The following is a 19702-nucleotide window of genomic DNA, read 5'->3' on the forward strand; positions in this document are numbered from 1 at the left end:
GGAAGTGTGCCTGCCTCAGGTGTCAAGCGGGAGCTCCCAATCGGGCACCAGGGTGCAATATAATGCACACCTTGCTGTCTTTCAAGTGTCAAAGGGTTGATTGAGCTTTACTCAGTTCTAGATGAAATCATTATGTGATTTTTCCTTCCCTTGTTGTTTCATTACCTATCATTTTCCAACCTGCATGCTGGAATTGGGAGACGGTCACGTGCTACGGTTCTGCACGTGATGTGTGGCTGAGTCATCTCCTCTGGGGTCCACCTGTGTGCACGGGTCTGTGAATGCCACCTCTACTATGACCTACCTTAATGAAGCAAGACCTGCTAGTTATACGGAGGGTAGTCTGCATATAACCCGACGATGTTAAAGTATAATATTTCTTCGGTTCCCCTATTTCCGATCTCGAGCTTCTTATTTCGACATCTGTAAGGCGGATTCCCATTGATGGCCAATGCTACGTTATCCTCCTACACAGGAGAAACCAAAACAATATGTCTACGTATCTGGCAATATGATTGAGTGAGATGATGATAGAACTGCTTCTCCATCAAATGTTAATATAGGATAAAATTCAACCCAGGATCCTAAAAACATAGCAGATGAGAACGATATATGATCAAGCATATCACAGTACCTGAACCATACCAATCCAATGAACGCCAGAGTTGGAACCAGTAAGAAGAGCCAATCAACAGATAGAGTAAATATAACCCAAAAAAATATGAAAGAATAACTCGCAAAGTAATGAGAATCATGTCATGCCGCAATGACAGGTGGCGAAAAAAGGGGGAGGCATAGTCGCGGATAATGCAAGAAACGAAACATCCCACAAGGCAAGTAGCTTGCGGGGAGAGAAGGAATATAAAATCACACAGTCAAGAAGAAAGACGATCATGTGCACATGAGTTTAAGACCAGTTCGTTGGCCAATTCAACGCCAACGCCTAGGTCCACAGCAGAAGGGACCACAATGAATAAATGATATTGTTTCAGGTTGAGTCCGACTAGTCAGTCAGAGACACACAGTAGCACGGGCTGGCGTATGATGCCTTGGCAGTGTATGTCTGGGCAGTGCCACCGTTATAATTGGTGTAGGTAGTAGTCGGTGTGGGCTCATTCTCTTTGATGTTGACAATGTTGCCCGAGAGAAGCGCCAGACCCCCGTTATTGCGGATTTGCATTTGCTGACAGTAAGGAGATTCACGCGATGGGTCGTCTCGGCGCTCTTCCATCTTGATCCTCCGTGGGTAATCGACGGTGGGGTAGTCGCCACGTTTGGAGTCAGAATTCAAGCCAGCTGTGCTTGCTGGCATGTTGCTGTTGATGGCAGCGGTGGAGCTCAAGGAATACGACGTCGACTGGTTGACGTACAAGAAGAACTCCATCATCGTATTATTCCACCAACAGAACCATGGCTTGTCGCCGACCTCTGCAGTCTGCTTCAGGTTCTTGTAGGCGTCTGCCTGTGCCCACCCGTCTTCCACCCATGTGCGCTTGGAAAGGGAATTAGAGAATGTATCCTCCGGGACAATGACCAACTTGTCGAACGGCGAAAGGAAGAACAGAGCAGGGCCCATGCCAATATCAGTGGTATCAATGGCCATACTCAATGCTTGCGTAGGTGTAGCAGACCAATAAGGCGCCTGGGCACCATATGTGAAGGTCGTGGTTGGAGGACCATAGTCGAAAGCGATGGAATGGTGACCTTTTGATTCGCCGATATGAATGCTAAATTCGCTCGGTCTTTGCATGCATTTCCAGGCTTTCCCGTAATTCGATTCGTCCACGCAAAGCCCAGATCCATTCTGATAACCGGATGGAACCAGATAGCTGCCGGTAGGGATTTCTTTGATGTTTGTGGGGGTTGATATCATGGACGCATCCATCTGAGGAGTCGCAGTGACCGTTATAATTGGTAAGGCGCTGGACTTTTGTGCTTCTTGGTCATCCTTTGTAGCTTCTGCGGCTTTCTTGGTTCCCAGAATACCCCCAATGATACCTCCAATACATCCTCCAATGAGCATCACAGTTGCAATGAGGACCAAGGTCCACACTGGCAGGCCACAACATGCAGTCTGTTTCCCCTTGCGTTTGAGCTTCTCTTCGAAAGCCATGATGCCTGTGGTGGCAACAACTCTTTCCTCTCCGTTCCCATCACCAGAATGTTCAGGCATCAAAGCCCTTGATGATGTTTCTGAAACCGGCGGTGCTCTTGGGCTTTCATTGTTGAGACGATGTTCCTCCGGCGGGGTCTCGAGATCGGCTATCGGTTCAGCCCCTGGAGGCTTGGGTACGACACCAGTTGGATAGCGTGAATAGGGTGGTAGCGGCTCTGCATGACCATCCAGTCCAATGATATCACCCACATCATCAGCTTGGCGACCAGCGGGTGGCTGATATGGTGGGTTATGACCTGGAAATCCGACCGGGATGATATCATCATCCATTCCTTCCTCGACCACATTCTGCGAGTACATCGCGTAGGGGTGCTGTGGACCAGTTGAGTCTTCAAGTGGGCGTTCGACCGGGCGTATTGTCGAAGTACTACCCACACTAGGCGTCCGGCTAACCCCAACTTGTGGATACATACCATATGGATGGCTGGGTCCGGTGGCTCCGGTGTAGGGACTGAGAGCGCGGGGAATCGAGAAACGAGAAGAGACACTCTGATTTCGCTGGATCATAGACGGTGTCGAGTTGAGAGAGGAGGTTGAGTTACGGTTGTTGGCGAAAGGGTAGCCCTTTTGGGGCAGACTTGACCGATAGGGTTCATCGAAGGACACCCGAGCGTCATCGGCAAAAGGGTTCTCGTTCTCGGTTGTAGCCGTGCTGACGGTCCTTGACTGATTGTTCTCACGAAGAGTAGCGGAGGATGCAATGGATGAAGGACTGTGGGGGCGTTGGATGCGATCGGACTCAATGGGTTCTAATGAGTATTCGTCGGCGAAGACATTTGGATTGGAGACGGAGGTGCGACCGAAGGAGTGGCGAGGCGTCGAATCTCTGGAGTGTGGCGTTTGAGAGGATCGTGAATTCGAGCGAGAATGCTCCGATGAAATATGACCAGACATTTCCTATCGGTCTGGCAGCCCTGTCGGGCCACCTCGTCGTTTGATCAATCCGTTTCGCTACCGGGCGATGGGCGAGGAATGGGGAGAGCAAGCAAATACAGCAGACTCTTCAACTCAAGATAATAAGTAGGAAGAGGGAGATTATAGGTATGAGTGAGATTGTGTTGTAAGATGAGAAAACCAAGTTGAGAAGGGAAGGGAGGAGTTTGCCTGAGAGTTTACTGAGGGGAGAGTCGGAGGCCACTCGGACCAACTGAAATTCTTGGCTTTTCGATTTGACGATTTACACGCCTTTTTCTATTCTTTCTTTCTTTCTTTCTTTTTTTTTTTCTTTCTTCTTTTCATTCTATATTCTCGTATATGATCTACTAGGACTCCTCTGTCTACGCTACTACAACTAGGGTGACCAACTACCGAGCCCATCCCGTCTACGGTGGGCCTGAATGGGCTTCGCCACCATTTCATGCTTCCTGCTACTATATTGTGCTATTTTAGTATCTGCTAATAAAATAGAATACAGGTTCTAGGTTCTAGGTTATAGTTTCTAGTTCTAGACCAATGTTGAAACGTTATTTACTTTTGCAGTCGAATTTGAATGGTTTTCTTTCTCGCCACGCAACGTGAGAATCCCAAACCCCTTTGTATGTTTGGTTCTGGAATCCACGTTGAACTGGAGAAATGGATACCGCAGAACCAATGTTCAGGGTCCTCGAGTCTAGGTTCAAAAAAAAAAAAAAAATATTCAACCTGAATCCCGGAATCAGACATCAGCGCTGAGCGGATATCTCGGACGCAATGTCTTGCGGACTAATCGTTATCCGAAAAATGCAGAATTGTTCACCTATCATGATGCCTTTTATGTGATCTGATAGTAGGACATCGATATATTTCAGCTGAAAGCAAAAGTCTATTCGAATATACGATGTACCCAGGTACAAAATGGATCTTGGTTCTGCTCGGAGATTATCAGGCATTGTATCCATGGAAGACCTTCCTACTTCTACCCAGAAGGGATACGATATTCGGTCTCAACACAGACGTTCACCCGAAGAATGGTTTCAGCCGCTCAGGGCTTCTTCGGTCCAGCCCCTCTTGCACGGAGGTTGCGTGCGTAACGGGATCCATTCAGGGCCAACCCCGTCTGACTCCATCTGACTCCATCTGATACTAAAGCGGTTTTGATTTCCGCTTGGTCCCTATATACCAGCATTCCAGAAGAGCTTGAGATAGTTCCTTGGACTGATTCTAGATCTGGTTCATCCATTAATCTACAATATTGTAGAATGTCAATATTTATGCAGGTCGCATGCGACATAGGAAATTATCAATTATCGACCGCTCAACACCCTCCCATATGATCACTTTTGTATATTCGCAAATATCATATATCCCACTCCATAAATGTAAATTTGATACTATGTGACTACTCAGCATCCGGAACGATTATTGGTGACCTGTATAATACATAATATAGAAACCATTACATCTAAATCAACCATGTTCTCCATGAAGAATTGCATAGCATACAGCGAGGACGCGAGGCCCAAATCAGTTATTCTTTCAAGAAAGTAAATCTGATTCAATGGCTCAAATAGGATAGGAATATGTGATGCATCGTGAGTAGATCTACAAGGTTTTCAGCCTCATGAGGTCAACATGCATTAGCTAATAACCCTTTTTGTATTGCCAAACGCATCTTATACGCTCTTCCCGGCACCTAGATCGGCTTATCAACATGATAAAGTACATCGCGGAGCCCATCGCTGGATCCTGTGAGACATTCGAGCTGGTCCACCAAGGGCCCCAGCTTGTGGAGTAGGGGCGATGATCCGATGTAGATCCAACTCTATCGCGCAGCACGGTAGATAACGAATATATCAAAGGTCTTCAGCTTCACAGTGGATCTCAGAAAGAACACAAAAGAAATTTTGCTTGCTTGATTTCCCTCTAGGGAACCCGTCCATGGTCTTTAGGGCCATCCATCCTCGGATGATCCTATATTTGAAGATCAATAACGGATCCTATACTACAATGCATGAATCGTAGTCGACTATTACTTCCAACTGCAGGTGAGATCAAGCATGGCATCAAGTCAAGGGCAATATACATGGCTTCGTTATCACCCCATACTCTGCTCGGCTTATCGGTCTAATGATAACCGTTCGAGATCTGAACGCGCTACAACTAATCAAGCCTTAACGAGCAATTCAGGGTCCACCAGAATGTCTATTGGACAGGATATGCGCCTCCAGAAAAGCTGAATCATGAGGCGTATAGTAGAACGGGGCTTGAGATCCTCCCGCCCTTATAACTCGGTTGACCAGAAAGGGCACAAATCGTGGGCATAGACCTAGCGACAAGACCATATCTATATCCCATCATAAAATAATATCATCCGACTCCATAAAAAACATCGAGTCTCAAATATTTGCAAGGAGTTTGTCGGCCCCGAACTTCCCCGGGTTCTCCACAATCTAAACGACTCCGTATTCGGTCCACTGCCCAAGAGAAGACACCCCTGTACACGCTAATTGGCTTCTGTAGAAGCTACTCGCCCATCAAAGGCTCTGATTGGTTTGTCTGTCCCGTTGTGCAATAAGATAATTGCTAGTGAGTTAGAGACGAATGGCAGCTGATCTAAAGAAAATCGTGTGGCTTCGCTATGCATTATCCCGCTGCCGGAACACTCGTGGCTCCATGTGAAGCTGGGGAAAATCTGGGGTCTGTTTATAAAATCCTCATTGTCCCCTACGTTGAGTTTTGTTGCATGCTTGCAGATCAACAAGTCTATATTTGACGATAATCCATCATGGGTATTTTCAAGCGGAAGATCACTGTTGAAGACCATGCCGTCACATCAGCAATTCACTTGACTCTACGACAGTCTCTACTTCCAAATGCGTTAGGTATGCATCGGCTTGGTGGGATTTGATGGTAAAGCTCTAACATCGGTCCTATAGTTATGATCCTCTTTTTTCTTTGGGGATTCGCATACGGACTGTTGGATGTTCTGAACTCGCATTTCCAAACAACCCTTAATATCACCGCTAGTAAATCCAGTGGCCTGCAAGCCTCATACTTCGGTGCTTACTTCATCTGTCCACTAACAATCTCCGGCTGGATCGCCCGCAAATATGGGTTCCGAGTTACCTTCATGACCGGTAAGAAACACGAGGTTACTTCCAAGGATTCATTTGTATCACCAGCTGACATATCCTTTTGTGACCAGGCCTCGCCGTGCTAGCTGTCGGATGTCTTCTCTTCTGGCCTAGTGGCGTAAACAAGTCCTTTGGTGGATTTTGCGGTAGCATGTTTGTAGGTGAAACAAAAACCCTCGCTCCGAGATATACTTCTAACCTTACCAATAGGTTGTCGGTGCTGGGTTATCCACACTAGAGACCGCAGCCGACCCCTTCCTCTCGATCTGCGGACCCCCAAAATACAGCGAGATCCGCCTGAACCTAGGACAAGCCGTCCAGGGAGTGGGAACCTTCGTTGCGCCTCTTCTCGCCTCCCGCGTCTTTTTTGCCAACACTGTGGATGACAATGCCGGGCTGAAGAATGTCCAATACACATACCTTGGGGTAGCCTGCTTTGTCGCTCTGCTTATCGTTCTCTTTTGGTTAGTTCCTTTCCCTGAGATCACAGATGCGGACCAGGAAGCACTGGAAGTGCAGATCTCCGACCATGGCGAAACCACCGCCCCGTTCAAAAAACAATATAATCTGTTCTTCGGCGTGTGGAGCCAGTTCTGCTATGTGGGAGCACAGGTGGCTGTTGCTGGTTATTTTATCAACTTTTGCAAAGAAGCTGGCAAAACATCTGCAGAATCATGTAAGTGACATGAAAAAGACTATGTCTAAGTGTCGAAGTCTAACAATGTTTTCCTAGCCGACTTGCTTGCCATTGCGCAGGGTCTCTACGCTTTCAACCGTTTTGTGGCTACTGGCTTGATGCTAATAAAGGCTTTCAAACCTCGGTATATGTTGACAGTGTACTTGATCCTCTGCGTTGTCTTCTCGGTGGCCGCCATGACCACAAAGGGATTTACGTCAGTGGCGATGATTATCCTTGTTCTGTGCTTTGAGTCGGTGAGTAACGCGATGAATCGGTAAATTGCGCCCTATATCTAATGAAAATTCTCAACAGTGCTGCTTCGCAACTATTTTCTCCCTAGCTCTCCGTGGCCTTGGTCGTCACACTAAGCGTGGTGGCTCTCTGCTTGTTGCAGCCATCTCAGGTGGCATGGTCTTCCCTCCTATGATGGGAGCTATTGTGGTTCGTTTCCATAACCTGGCTTTAGGGGTTTTCCAAGTTTCAAGTATGTTAGCTAACATTGTGCACTCACAGACAAACAAGAATGCTCACATTGCCATGGCAATCCCAATGATGGGCTTTGTTCTCGCATTGATTTTCCCCATTTACGTGAATGTCTTCAATAAAGATGTCATGGACAACCACCGGAACACTGAGCTTAATGTCACAATTCCCGTGGGGAAGGATATCGCTCTAGAGGAGGGTCCTCAGGATGAGCCTACAACTACAGCAACCGAAGCAGCTGAGCAAACGAGGAAATCCTAGGCTAGGCTTAGTACATTATTATTTATTTCTATAATGTAGGACTTCTCGAATACATATTTACGCATATTCTTTGTCCTAGAAGAATGTAGAACTTGTGACTCGAGGTAATTGAGAACTCATACATGTCAAACCTATTTTTATCCCTTATTTCTCATTGTAATATTGCGCACCATATAATCCTTCGTTCGACATAAGTATCATGATTTCCAATGGACCTACAGCTCCAGGAGTATACCGGGAACAAGGAGTGGGGGGCGCCAAGGGGCTTGGCAGTATCCCGGGGGCCTGTATGGAGTAGACCTCGTCTATTTCCTCCTTCGATCAACTTAGAAACCTACAGGCAACATCTTTACTCAATGTTTCCCTTGTTTCTGAACAATGGTGAAGGTTCTGCAGAGAATCGCCATTGCTAGAAGCATATCACGCAAACCATGGGTCTGTTCGGGGCATGCCATGTCTGGCTCTTCCCATCACTTATCCACCAGTCCACCGGCACTCTACGAGGAATATTTTCAAAATGCATCACGGCGATGGATGTAAGTGAATCCTATTGGCGTGACTGATTATAATTACTAAATGTCAGCTAAATTTAACGAACCTGGCCGTTTAAATGGACGATATGTCAAGTTTCAACTAATAGAGCTCTAAAGGATCGCTGGCGAAGTACTACATATCCTTTTCTACTTTATTCATCCATTTCTGTCTCTTCCGTACATGTACTTAGTGTTCTAGTTGCCTACAGTACCTATGTACCAAGTCTACAATGATCCCATGATTTTCATAAAGTTAATGATCTACAATAAAGACTCAAAACATTATAATCCAAATGTCATAATCATCGTAACTTAGGAAGATATTTCACAAAACCAATCGTGCATCCCAACTTTGTTGCACAAGAAAAACAAGAAGAAAGATCCGCATATGGGAAGAGTAACTCAAAGTTCTCCACGCACGCTCTCCGTGTGCTCGGAGACCTTCTTCTGGACTTTTTCGGCAGCTTCAGTGCCTTGGGCGCGGCCGCTAGCAGCACCAATCTTCAATTGCTCCATAACCCAGTTCAAAGTATCCATAAGACGGGAGTAGATGGTCTGTTGCGGGTTTGTGGTGCCGTACTTGAAGTACTGGGCGTTGCGCCGGGCCGCAGCTCGGAGTTCATTGATGTTCGAGCCCTGGTAGGCAGGAACACCGTAGTTGTCCAAGTATCTCTTGAGCTCGGACTGCGACCATTGGTCGAAAGTAGAGTCCTTGACTGTGCCAGTCGCCTGGGCGAGAGCAGCTGTCGCAGACGCATACTGTTCGCCGCCAGCCTTGGAAGCCTTGGCGTAGGAATCCTGGGCCTGCTTGATAAGCTCTTCGCGGGAGGCATCGACCTGCTCGGCCGCCTTGTGGTTCACGGAAGATAGGTAGTTCCTGAGAAAGTCAGCCAGTGAGATCATAATCAGCAGACAGGTATATACTTACACCAGGTGTTCTTTGTCCCAAGTATCGAAGCTGTACTGGGTCCATCCACCGGCAGCTTTGTGGGCGTTAGCGCGAACCTTAGCAGTGAGCTCATCACGCTTGCTGTTTTGAGGGACGGGGATGCCTCGGGCATCAAGGAACGCCTTCAGGCGGGAGTTAGACCAGCCATTCAACGCAGTCTCGAAAGCATCCTCAATCTTCAGCTTGGCATAATCAGTAGCGCGTGCATATTCGTTCCCAGCCTTAGTGGTAGCAGCACCAAACGCTTCCTCCACAGCGGAGGAGGCACTTGCCACCTGACCGGAAAGGTAGTGACGGTTCTTCCGGGCTAGAGCAATGAGTTCATTGCGCTTCGAACCCTGAGGCACCTTGACATTGTGCTCGTCGAGGAATTCCTTCAGCTTAGAGTCGGACCAAGCGTTGAAAAGCTGATCACTCAGTGTCTCCTTGGCAGCCTCGGCCTCAGCGGATGCAGATGCAGCAACGCTCTGGGACTGCAAGCTGATGATGCGCGAGTTACGGCGAACAGAAGCAATGAGCTTGTCACGGCTAGTCGGCTGGGGCACCGGCCATCCACGTTCGTCGAGCCATTCCTTGAGATCCGAGTCGGACCACTCCTCATACAGCCAGTCTCCAGGGTAGGAAGCCGTTTCGCCAACCTTGGTTGCGATCTTTTCGTAGTTCTCACGCGCGGTCTTGATCAGAAGGTCGCGTCTGCGGGGTTGGGGAGCCGGAATGCCGTGGCGATCAAGGAATGCCTTCAACTGAGAGTCGGACCAACTATACCGGTCAGCTTTCATTCACAACAGGGAGATTGAGCACCTTACCTATCGAAGACCCATTCTCTGGCGTGATGGAGCTCATGATTGAAGTTCTCGGCAGCTTGACCAAGGGGCTTCTGCACTTTGGTATCCCAGTTGGTCTTGACCAAGTTCTCCAGGTCGCGGCGATCGGCAGGACTGGGATGGGGGATATCTGTATGAAGTGTGAGTATATGAAGCTGACGGAAAGACCAGTGTTACATACTATGGTCCGAGAGCCATCGCTCGAGCTCGGTTTCATGCCATTTGTTGTAGACTGATAATGTTAGCTTCCAAAACGGAATCCTTGTAGCCAAGACAACATACTAGCCTTGCTCCACCAACTGGAAGCTGCGACTGCTTCAGTGGAAGCTAGCAAGCAGATGAGGCCAGTGGCCAAATTCAACTTCATTGTGTATTTGACAAAATGATAAGAGTGTCAAGAGGTATGAATATAAATTTGAAGAGATTGGGAATGGAAGATTTTAAAGAGAGCTGTAAAAGCAAGAAAGGGCCATGATTGCGCAGTGACGTAGTTGGGGAATTTGCCTTGGATGGAGTGCATGAATCATCCATTCTGTGGACCTCATCTGCTAGGCCTGGATTGATTTCTTTTCTTTTTTAGTATCAAAATAGAATATGGATATCTCTATCTATGCCAGGTTTTATTCAAAATGCTCTCCTGCTTTACGTACATATGTACCGGATAATGCCTGGCCCTCGAGACTTTTCCCTTTCCATTTTAGTGCTCACCTCTTGCCGCTTTTTGATCTTAGAGTAAAGTTGGGCACGCCTCCGAGCGCCCTGATCCGCTCACTGATCATCACCTGATTGTCACCTGAGCAACCTAAATCTACTCACTGAGCATGAGCTGAGCGAAAGTATGAGCGGCCTGAGGCTTGAGCTACATCAATAAAATGCAACACGCTAGTCGCATCACGTGTGGCTTTTCTCTACATCACCCCTAGTCCCATCAAATGCAGTAATAAATAGGCCAAAATCAGGCATCCGAAGCCTGGCCGTCCTGACCCGTCGTACCGAAGGCTTTTCTAAGCGTATAGCGTCAATTCTTTTCGCCATTCTTGAATGACGTTGTTGGACCACCATGCGCCCCGAGGAGCCTACTAGACTACTAGAGCTAAGGCTTACAGGCTATTTTCCTCAGCCGATGGTAATGAAACGTAGATGTAAATGATCATGTGATGGCCTAATATAGTTTAGCGTTGAGTCCCATTTAACCAACCCAGATACAATAGGCGCTTTCAAATTGATAGAGCTGTATCATCGATTACTGTCCGCTGATACATACTGCTCTGGAGACATTTACATCACCATAAGGTCAACCAGAGCCTAGTAGGCCCAGTACTGTGTTATAGCCGTAATCAAAGCGTATTGAAAATCATAGCCTTTCCTGCAGGCTGCATCCAAGGATGGTCCCCTTCAAGGTTCTATATCTTGATCTTCAGATTTTCTTCACTCCCCTGCCACCAGTTCGTTTTCAATTTTCTTCTATCACACCGATCACCTGCCACCATGTCCGAGCGCCGTGAGCTTAATATCAGTGATACGTCCACCGGTTCAGATGCCTCTTCTATCGCTCGCAAGGCCAGGATCGCGGAAATCTATTTGGATACCACACGGCTGGAGCAACTCCCGGACACAGTTATTCTTGAGCGGTCCCTGAGTCTAAGATCTGTCATCTCTACAACCTCGTCTTTCAGCCAGCTTTTTCAGACCGCGCGGAATCGACCACACCTGCAGCAGATAAATCAGATCGGAGTTGGCTTACAAGGTGTTGTTTTTGAACGGGTTGGAAAAGAGCCAGTCCTGAAGAAGGAAAAACCAGGAAATGAGACTCTCTCGTCAAACTTGAGGAAGGAGTACACAATCCACTGTCAGGTTTCGGCGGCATTCGACCGCTACCAACTTCTCACGGACTCCGAAGTCTTGGTGCCCAAGGCATTGCGCTTCATTCCCAAGACAGGCGATGAGTTGTTCTGGGAGGAGTTGTTGCCAAAGCTCCCACGGGAGTACCGCACTCGAGATAACTCTATGCTCTTGCAGCGTATTTTGCCTCTACCGAAAGTTGTTCGCCGCGCGCTGATTAACGAGTTTATCACTGCGGATATTTCGCAAGCATCGGCCCTGCTCGCAGATCCGAGAAACAAGCACTGCCTGGCCAGAGTGTACCTTGGAAAAGAAAACGGCACTCTGAGCCACGAGTCTCCCCTGAGAAACTTTCCTATGTACCTCGACAATATGAAGCAAATCGGTATCGACACTATCAAGCTTGCCAGCGCTCTTGGTAAAGCATACGCCACATTGCACTGGGGCGCTGGAGTCAACGGGGATGATATTGAGTTTGTTTTTGGGACCACAGCTGAGCAACGACCGAGCGGAAACCCACCAGACTTTCAGCACCGAGCAGTTTGTCTTTTCCTGCTTGACTTCGGTCAGTGTGACATCGTCGACCTAAGTCAAGAAAGTGAGACTGTCTATCAGGCTTTCAAAGGAGCGATGGTCACCGGTGATAACCAGCATTTCATCCCACACGTGGATCAACCCGAGTTGTTTGCTGCCTTTAAAGAGGGATATTCTGCAGCCGGAACAATTATTCTTGCCGACAAGCGCCTTGACTCGAAATTCGACATGAAGGAGTTTATACAGCAATACGAAGAGTACGCCGAGGATTTTCTTTATTAGCTCAACTGGCAAAACAGAGGGGGAATTGCTATGACCGACACGGAGCAGGAAGTCATACAAGATCAGGGAATTCCTTAGCTCGATCAGAACCCAAAATCCTCATTCTCAGCTTTAGTCAAATATCAAGACTGCTCTAGGAACCACCAACGGGCCAAAACTCCAAGTGCCGTAGAATAAGAGGAAATATACTAGGTTAGGAATATAGTTGGTTTTTATATTTAAGATTTTAAGCTTAAGCTATAATAATAATTTACAAAGAACACTTAACCGTAGCATCATAAAGCAAAGGAAACCCTCTACTTTCTCCTATGTCCCGTAAGCATAACGTATCTCCTTTCTAATAGGATAGGCAGGTTTCAGAAAATTAAGGGCGGGTGCGATCCTGTCTACGAACTAAACGTCACAGTATAAACGACACTATGGGGCTGTTCCATTAAAGGTATAGTCTGCTGTGGTCTTGAGTGATCAGAGTTACTCACTAATTGAACACAGAGTCCACTGTCACTGAGTAATCAGTAAGCATCCAATGAGCAATTACCTAGTAGCAGTCATCATTCACGTGACTGCCCTGAGCTCATCTCTTGACTCTGAGCTCGTGCTGATATTTACTCTGAGAGCCTGAGTCTGAGCGCCCTCATTAAAGCGGCGGCATCCCAAATAGGAAATCCAGCTGCATGTGTATGTAGTTTCTATGAATTACTTGATACGGTTTAGCGTGTCTATCAGCCTAGATGTCGATGCCCGAAGTATAAGGCAGTAATTCTTCACCTCGACTTTGTAGCTAACAAGATCATACTCTCTTATTGTAATTGTCTAGAGCTTGCTAATTCATACACGCCTTTTAAGTTCAGCTGGAGTATCTATTCTATGTACAAATGGCAATAATCCCAACCGCAATCGTCGCGCCTGTCATCCACCAACCCCAAAAGCCCTGTCACATTACAAGAAAAGAGGGAAGAAGTGGCTCTTTTATTTCCTATCCCTGATATGCTCGCCATGCTCATGTTCTTGTCGATGTACATCGTCGGTATAGTTCCAACCTTGGAAGGTTGACACTAATCTCAAATAGGGATAACTAGTTAACTAGCCAAAACACTAACACACACCATGTATTCAAGGCATCAAGGCACCGAGGCACCGAGGCATCAAGGCAGAGAGGGATGCCCAACGACGTACTCAACTCTACCTATAATAACTCAGTAATTCCTGTTCATTGTCTTTCAAAATAACAAATTTCCTCTCATTTTTGTGAAGTAAAGAGCGAAACCTCCGATGTGACGTACTGCGTAATCAGCTATTGCCACGAGCTCCCGACCCCGACCTCCTCATCTGAGCTTCATACATTGTAAAGACACAACAATGGACCCGTTAACGCCCTACTGCCGCGAGCTGGCCTCGCCAGGCATCTTCCAAACTGTGCTATCTGTGTACGCACCCCCAGAACCAAAACTCACAGTCCCCTGTCACTAACATACCTTAGCCTGATTATCCTCGGCATCCTCTTCTCATACCTCCCCCAACACATCCGCATCATCTCCCGACGAAGCTCCTTCGGCATCTCCCCATACTTCATACTTCTAGGGGTAACATCAGGGACATCAGCCTTTGCCAATATACTGGTATTCCCATCCACCGCACAAGATGTCGCCTGCTGCCAGGAGATCAGCGGGATCGCCTGTTTCGCAGGGCTACTGGGAGTATTCCAGGTGGCCATGCAATGGCTCTGTTTCTTTTCAATGTGAGTCAAACGATTCCCGTAATAATTTCTGATTAATCTCCGACCGAATAACACCAGAGCTTGTCTGACCGTATCTAGTCTTTTGCTATTCGTGATCTACTTCCCGCGCGCCACATCCCCCACAGACCCAGTGAGCGTTGTCTCTTCCACCTCCGGTGGACCAACATACCGCACCGCGCTCGCCATAACGGGAATATGTTTACTGCATGCGCTAGTCACCATCGTAATTTCCCTATCGTTCAAGCTACGCCAGCCGGCCGCTGTCCAGGCCTGGGCGAACTTCCTCGGTGTCCTATCTGCGGTGCTTGCGTCGATCCAGTACTTCCCGCAGATCTACACTACCTTCCGGCTGCGTTGCGTGGGAAGCTTGAGTATCCCGATGATGTGCATCCAGACGCCTGGGAGTCTTGTTTGGGCTGGCAGCCTGGCTGCCCGCAAGGGTTGGAGCGGCTGGAGTATTTGGGGCGTGCTAGTTGTCACGGCCTGCTTGCAGGGTACCTTGTTGACGATGGCAATCTATTTTGAGTACTTCGGGTCGAAAAACAAGCGGGAAGTTGGGCAGCTGGCTGATGGAAATGAGGCGCCCAATGGATCGGGTGCTGGTGAGAGCGCCCAGCAAGAATCCGCGCATGAGGAGCGACCATCTGAGGAGACGCCGCTGCTTCAGAGCCAGTAATGTGCGCATGATACATGTGATGTCTGCTGCTTTTATATAGTGCTTATCTCGTAGCTTGGTAGAAACAAAATCCCATACAGGTCTAGAATGATCGGTGATCCAAAAAAATAAATTCTTAATAAATTCTGACATGAGCATATCACAAGTCGAGGGGTGTCACTTGCGACAAAACGACAGATCTTTCACCCGGTCGCCTCCAAGGCATATCCTCTTCACAAGAAAGCACATCTCCCTGTCATCGCGTCGTGGTATTTGGTTCGGGGCCCGTAATTTACTGGGCGCTGTAGATCAGGCGGAAGACGTCGTTGAGCACGAAGTAGCTTCCGGCACCATCGGGCTGCAGCTTGAAGCACTGGGTGTAGTTCATGGGCTTCTGCTCCTCGTCGACCTATTAAGAGAGAAATTGACATTAGCTAAGAAGACGGGAGACATCAGGGGCATTTAACATACCAGGAGGGCGCCGGTAACCAGCACAACGATGCCGTCTCCGCTGGAGGGCTGAGCGTCGAAGGTGGCAATCTGGTGCTGAACCTTCTGGAAGGGAAGAGCCTATTTGAGTTGCGAAATCAGTATTGGAATATTCTTCATATTGACCCTCATGGGTCAGGATTTGGAGGTTGACGAACGCCGAGCTTCTCAGTGATGGCAGCGACACCCTGGACCGAGCTGGTCTCGAAGGTGAGCATAGACTGGTCGCGCTGTTGGTTGATAATTGTTGTCAGTCCAAGTTCACATATCTCACTTGTAAGGACATATCGAGAGCGGGGCTTACGTAGAGACCGGCGAGGCCAGCGCGGTTGCCGTCGAAGGTCTGGTAGTAGAACTGCACGAACTGCTCTGTACAGGTTGATCACAAGTTAGGACATGATACTTTGTGTATGATATGACAGCCATCTCTTCGGGAGCTTTTCCACCTGGGATGACAGGATCATCGGGAACAGGCGCATTGCAGGTTCCATGTAGATGAACTAGGGAAGTATGGGTATAACATACGAGCGATAGCGTTGAAGTCTGATAGATCGCCAAGTTTGTTAGCCAATTTCTTATATTTGTGTGTTGACATTGCTTCTTTCATCGGTTCCCATCGCATTGCGCAACATAGTCACACACTGCTGGGATCCAAATGATCAGACCTCTCCCCTTCGGGAGAGGCATAGATGAACCAAGAGAGAGAAAGACATACCAGCCATTTTGAAGTTGTGGGGTTTGGAATAAAAGGAAAGGTGCGATTGTATTTGAAGGGTGTAGGAAGTTGAGCGCGAAAGGAGAAAGGTATTTGTTGATGAGGGGTTGTGGGGCAGGAAATGTTCTGCCGATGATGCCTGGCTGCCTTATGTATTGATCGTCCAAGAGCCTCCGTCCTAACTACTACATCTCTATTTATACTACGGAGAAAATATTTTAAATAGTCATTCATTGTATTCATTACATGTATCTTGCAGTTATCGTCCGATGTTATCCATAATCTGTACAATTACAATGCCCAACCTTACTCCGAATCCGACGCGAACATGTCTTCAGCTTTGGGCCGTGGCTTTCGTCGCCGTGTTTCTGGATCCTGCTGCCCAGCTGATTGTTCAGATTGGTTGGATTGAGTTGGGTGCTGGAGTAGTTGTTGCTGTGGCTGCTCGGGGTTCTCGGTTTGGGTATCTTCATCGCCCGATGTCTTGAGCATGAACTCCCCATCAACGTTCTTCAGGTCACAAATTTCCATTGCAATACCATCTTTTTCGGTCATTGATTCGCCCGCCGCATGGATAGACGTAGATGGCTTATTCTCATTTGCAGGGTGAGTAGGATCAAACTTCCCACCTCGCTCATCATCAACTGTCTTCCATCGACTCTTGCTTTTGGCAAACGCAACAGCAGCTTGCTCTGCATGAGCCTTCTCCGTCTCCTTCTGAGTCTGTAATTCGGCTTCTGTAAGCGGTGGCTTTTCAAACACTTGGGTGAAATGCTCCTGGTTCAATTGCGTAAAACAACACCACCCTTCCCACTGGCTTAAAAGAGTGCCAACGCTGCGCTTCCACTTCTCTGCTTTCAGTCGTCCCCATTTGAGGTCCTTGTCAAGTCGGCCAAGGTGTTCAAACGCCTTGCGGGAGCGGAGAGCGGTTTCAAACAGCTGCCGGTATCGCCATGCATGGCGCACGCCACAATTTGCCGAATTCCAAAGAATATCACTTATTATGTTAAGGGCAACCAGCTTCGCGGAGGACATATCGAATACATCTTCGGATGAGGTGGCGCTGTCCTTGTCTGTGGTCGTTATTCTAGCAGCATTCCTTTCCTGGTCACGGTTTGGGTTCGCCCCCGTGTAGGCTAGAGGGCAAAAAACGTTTTGAATAACCATGTCGACAATCTCGGACGCCCCCGTTGCCACGTGATCCATGGCGAATGCTGTAACTCGTGCAACATCTCCTCGTCGAAGCTTTGCATTGGTCGTCGGAAGTCGTGCAAGAAGATGAGTAAGCTTGGCCATCTTCAGGGGGTTCAAGAAGTTAGGTTCGTCGCTGTGTGTGTTGCTTCCGTCTGGAGGTGCTCCACCAAGGTTCCGTCTTTCATCTTCTCCATCCGAGTGTTCTTCGTCAGATGAGTTGTAGTCTGGATGTGAGAAAAATTGGTCCAAGCGAGTAACGTTCTCAAACTTGAGGCGTTGTTTCGGGGGTAACCAGAGCGGACCACCTTCAAAGATGATCGCCGGCTTATCGATGTTCTTCTTTTTGGGATCGGTGATAATTTGCCACAACTTCCACCGGTAGTATACACCACCAGGAGATCTTGGATCGAACAACCAGGCCCACCTTTCGTCCATTTGGACTTCTGGCCGACTCATCAACAATGCCTCAAATTCAGGACCTCTTTTTACGAGTTGCTCAATAGTCACGTGGATCTGTCTTAACAATCTTATGTCTGTCGGTAGCTGCACCTGCACCTGCACCTGATGGGTTGGGCCATTTCTACCAACGCTTGATCCATACGAGCTTGGGGGTGCGAATCCCCCGCGATGTGGCCCGGGTGGTGGAGCTCGATTCAAGCTGGTGCCGGAACTCGGTGGAATAGGCGTTGCGCCAAACGGAAGAGAAGTAGTAGTCGACGGGAGGCTGATGGGCAAAGGCGCGTTTGGATTGATCGCAGTAGAGGAAAGGTGTCGACAGAGGGCCAGGTAGTACCCCCAGCCAAGGTATTTGTTCTGCAGGGTGCTCACAGCTGTGTCGATAATAGAGGCGGCTGAGTCGCTTGCGAGGGTAACGAGAGCAGAAGAGGACTCCCGGTGGGTTGGCAACTGTCCGGATGGGGTGATAATCTTAACATTGTCCACACTCAGGGTTGAGGGGATCAATGCCTTGATCACTGACGGAGATGTCCCGGGAGGAAGCGATGCGAGATACAACGTGGGTTTGGGAGCTGCCCTCTCCTCCTCATCAAGTACCCTGTCGGCTTCAGGTGAAGTAAGCATGTTTTCAAACTTGTGGTCGCGACGGGAGAGGGGGAAGTTTTCATGGGAACGTTTCTGTGAAAGTGAGGGCGGCGGGAGGGCTAAGGGTCCATGGCCACTGCCGCGTGAAGAGGAAGCTGCGAAATGACGCTTGGGAGGTCCACCACCCTTGCGACTAAATGTATTCCATCCTCCATCCAATGACTGCGGTACTGCTGGATCCTCGTCTTCGAATGATTTGACAAACTCTTCATAGACTGCAGCTGTCTCTGCTTTTTCCCGGGCGCGTTTGGCCTCCGCTTCAGCTTTTTGACGCTCAAAAAGTGATTTCTTTGGAAGCGCGGAGAGTTTCGCCGAGACGTCGGGGAAGCTCTTCCCCTTCGACTCGTCCGGCATGATTAAATCAGCTGTAACTGCAGCAGCAGTCGCCAGCCTGAAACACAAGCAGGATAAAGGAAACTGATGGAAATCCAAAGAGAGAGCAGTTCTAGATGAGTTGAAAGAGTAAACATCTTGGTCACTAGGCGACTTATTACCATTATATAGGCGGTCGGGCTTCACCCAATCAGCGGGTGTTTCATTCTCGCACGTGGACGGCAGTATTCTAGCTCCTCAAAGGAGTAGGCGGTGGAATTCTCTCAAAGTTGGTCTGCGATAGATCTTTATCGCCACGTGACCTGATTATACACCCGTGGACAATCCTCTTGTTCTCGGATCCACTTACATACTTCTTTCACTCTCCCATCCAATCAAATCTTCCTAGTGTCCATTACCCGTTATAGTTCTTAAGAATATCATTACTATCTCCCGTTGAAAATCGTTTCCATGGGATGGATCCCCGTTTTCATCTCATCCGGTGGAGAAGAACCGTCCTGTAGCTAATTATGGAGAGAGTACCCGCCTCTGGCGTCACATAGATCTGCAGGAAGTTTCGTCTCACAAGGGATATGGGACAGATGGGACAGATGGGACAGATACCGATCTGTCAACTAGCTAGATGTCGGTTTATTCCGTACAAGAGTAGACGGCCGCGCATGCGGCCTTGTGATGTCTTTTTAGTAGTCTTTTTAGTGGTCTTTTTTAGTGGTCTCAGATATTCTGTTTGTAACATAGATGTCTTAAGATATTTTCTCCCTCTTCTCGGTTGAAGTTCTATAGGTAGAGGGCAAAAAGAGGCGGAAAGAAAAGTATACTTAAGGTCAACTCAAAGCCATTAGTAACAATAGGTAGGCAGATT

At 48.1% G+C, this 19702-nt stretch overlaps 7 protein-coding genes across 7 annotated transcripts; 3 read left to right on the forward strand and 4 right to left on the reverse strand.

Annotated features, from left to right (window-relative positions):
* Positions 1-1003: 1003 nt before the first annotated feature.
* Positions 1004-3070, reverse strand: N7517_000562 (uncharacterized protein; the record flags this gene model as incomplete). The annotated part of the gene is made up of 1 exon (XM_056718292.1): positions 1004-3070. One exon carries the CDS (start codon positions 3068-3070, stop codon positions 1004-1006), a length of 2067 nt encoding a protein of 688 aa, XP_056582427.1.
* Positions 3071-5879: 2809 nt separating this feature from the next.
* On the forward strand, positions 5880-7651 carry N7517_000563 (uncharacterized protein; the record flags this gene model as incomplete). Its single annotated transcript, XM_056718293.1, has 6 exons — positions 5880-5976; positions 6031-6231; positions 6300-6385; positions 6439-6904; positions 6935-7161; positions 7220-7651. 6 exons carry the CDS (start codon positions 5880-5882, stop codon positions 7649-7651), a joined length of 1509 nt encoding a protein of 502 aa, XP_056582428.1.
* Positions 7652-8586: 935 nt separating this feature from the next.
* ish1 (double-strand break repair enhancer MSC1) lies at positions 8587-10324 on the reverse strand (the record flags this gene model as incomplete). The annotated part of the gene is made up of 5 exons (XM_056718294.1): positions 8587-9061; positions 9113-9892; positions 9940-10087; positions 10139-10189; positions 10240-10324. 5 exons carry the CDS (start codon positions 10322-10324, stop codon positions 8587-8589), a joined length of 1539 nt encoding a protein of 512 aa, XP_056582429.1.
* Positions 10325-11445: 1121 nt separating this feature from the next.
* On the forward strand, positions 11446-12615 carry N7517_000565 (uncharacterized protein; the record flags this gene model as incomplete). Its single annotated transcript, XM_056718295.1, has 1 exon — positions 11446-12615. The coding sequence occupies one exon, from the start codon at positions 11446-11448 to the stop codon at positions 12613-12615; it is 1170 nt and encodes a 389-aa protein (XP_056582430.1).
* Positions 12616-13974: 1359 nt separating this feature from the next.
* On the forward strand, positions 13975-15029 carry N7517_000566 (PQ-loop repeat-containing protein; the record flags this gene model as incomplete). Its single annotated transcript, XM_056718296.1, has 3 exons — positions 13975-14042; positions 14096-14353; positions 14432-15029. 3 exons carry the CDS (start codon positions 13975-13977, stop codon positions 15027-15029), a joined length of 924 nt encoding a protein of 307 aa, XP_056582431.1.
* Positions 15030-15300: 271 nt separating this feature from the next.
* Positions 15301-16219, reverse strand: N7517_000567 (nuclear transport factor 2 family protein; the record flags this gene model as incomplete). The annotated part of the gene is made up of 6 exons (XM_056718297.1): positions 15301-15417; positions 15480-15578; positions 15656-15727; positions 15802-15866; positions 16023-16040; positions 16213-16219. The coding sequence occupies 6 exons, from the start codon at positions 16217-16219 to the stop codon at positions 15301-15303; spliced, it is 378 nt and encodes a 125-aa protein (XP_056582432.1).
* Positions 16220-16518: 299 nt separating this feature from the next.
* N7517_000568 (SWAP/Surp domain-containing protein) lies at positions 16519-18861 on the reverse strand (the record flags this gene model as incomplete). The annotated part of the gene is made up of 1 exon (XM_056718298.1): positions 16519-18861. One exon carries the CDS (start codon positions 18859-18861, stop codon positions 16519-16521), a length of 2343 nt encoding a protein of 780 aa, XP_056582433.1.
* Positions 18862-19702: the final 841 nt, after the last annotated feature.

The sequence above is a fragment of the Penicillium concentricum genome (genome assembly GCF_028827145.1).
Source record: "Penicillium concentricum strain IBT 3081 chromosome Unknown utg000001l_segment0_segment0, whole genome shotgun sequence".
Classification (NCBI taxonomy): Eukaryota; Fungi; Ascomycota; class Eurotiomycetes; order Eurotiales; family Aspergillaceae; genus Penicillium; species Penicillium concentricum.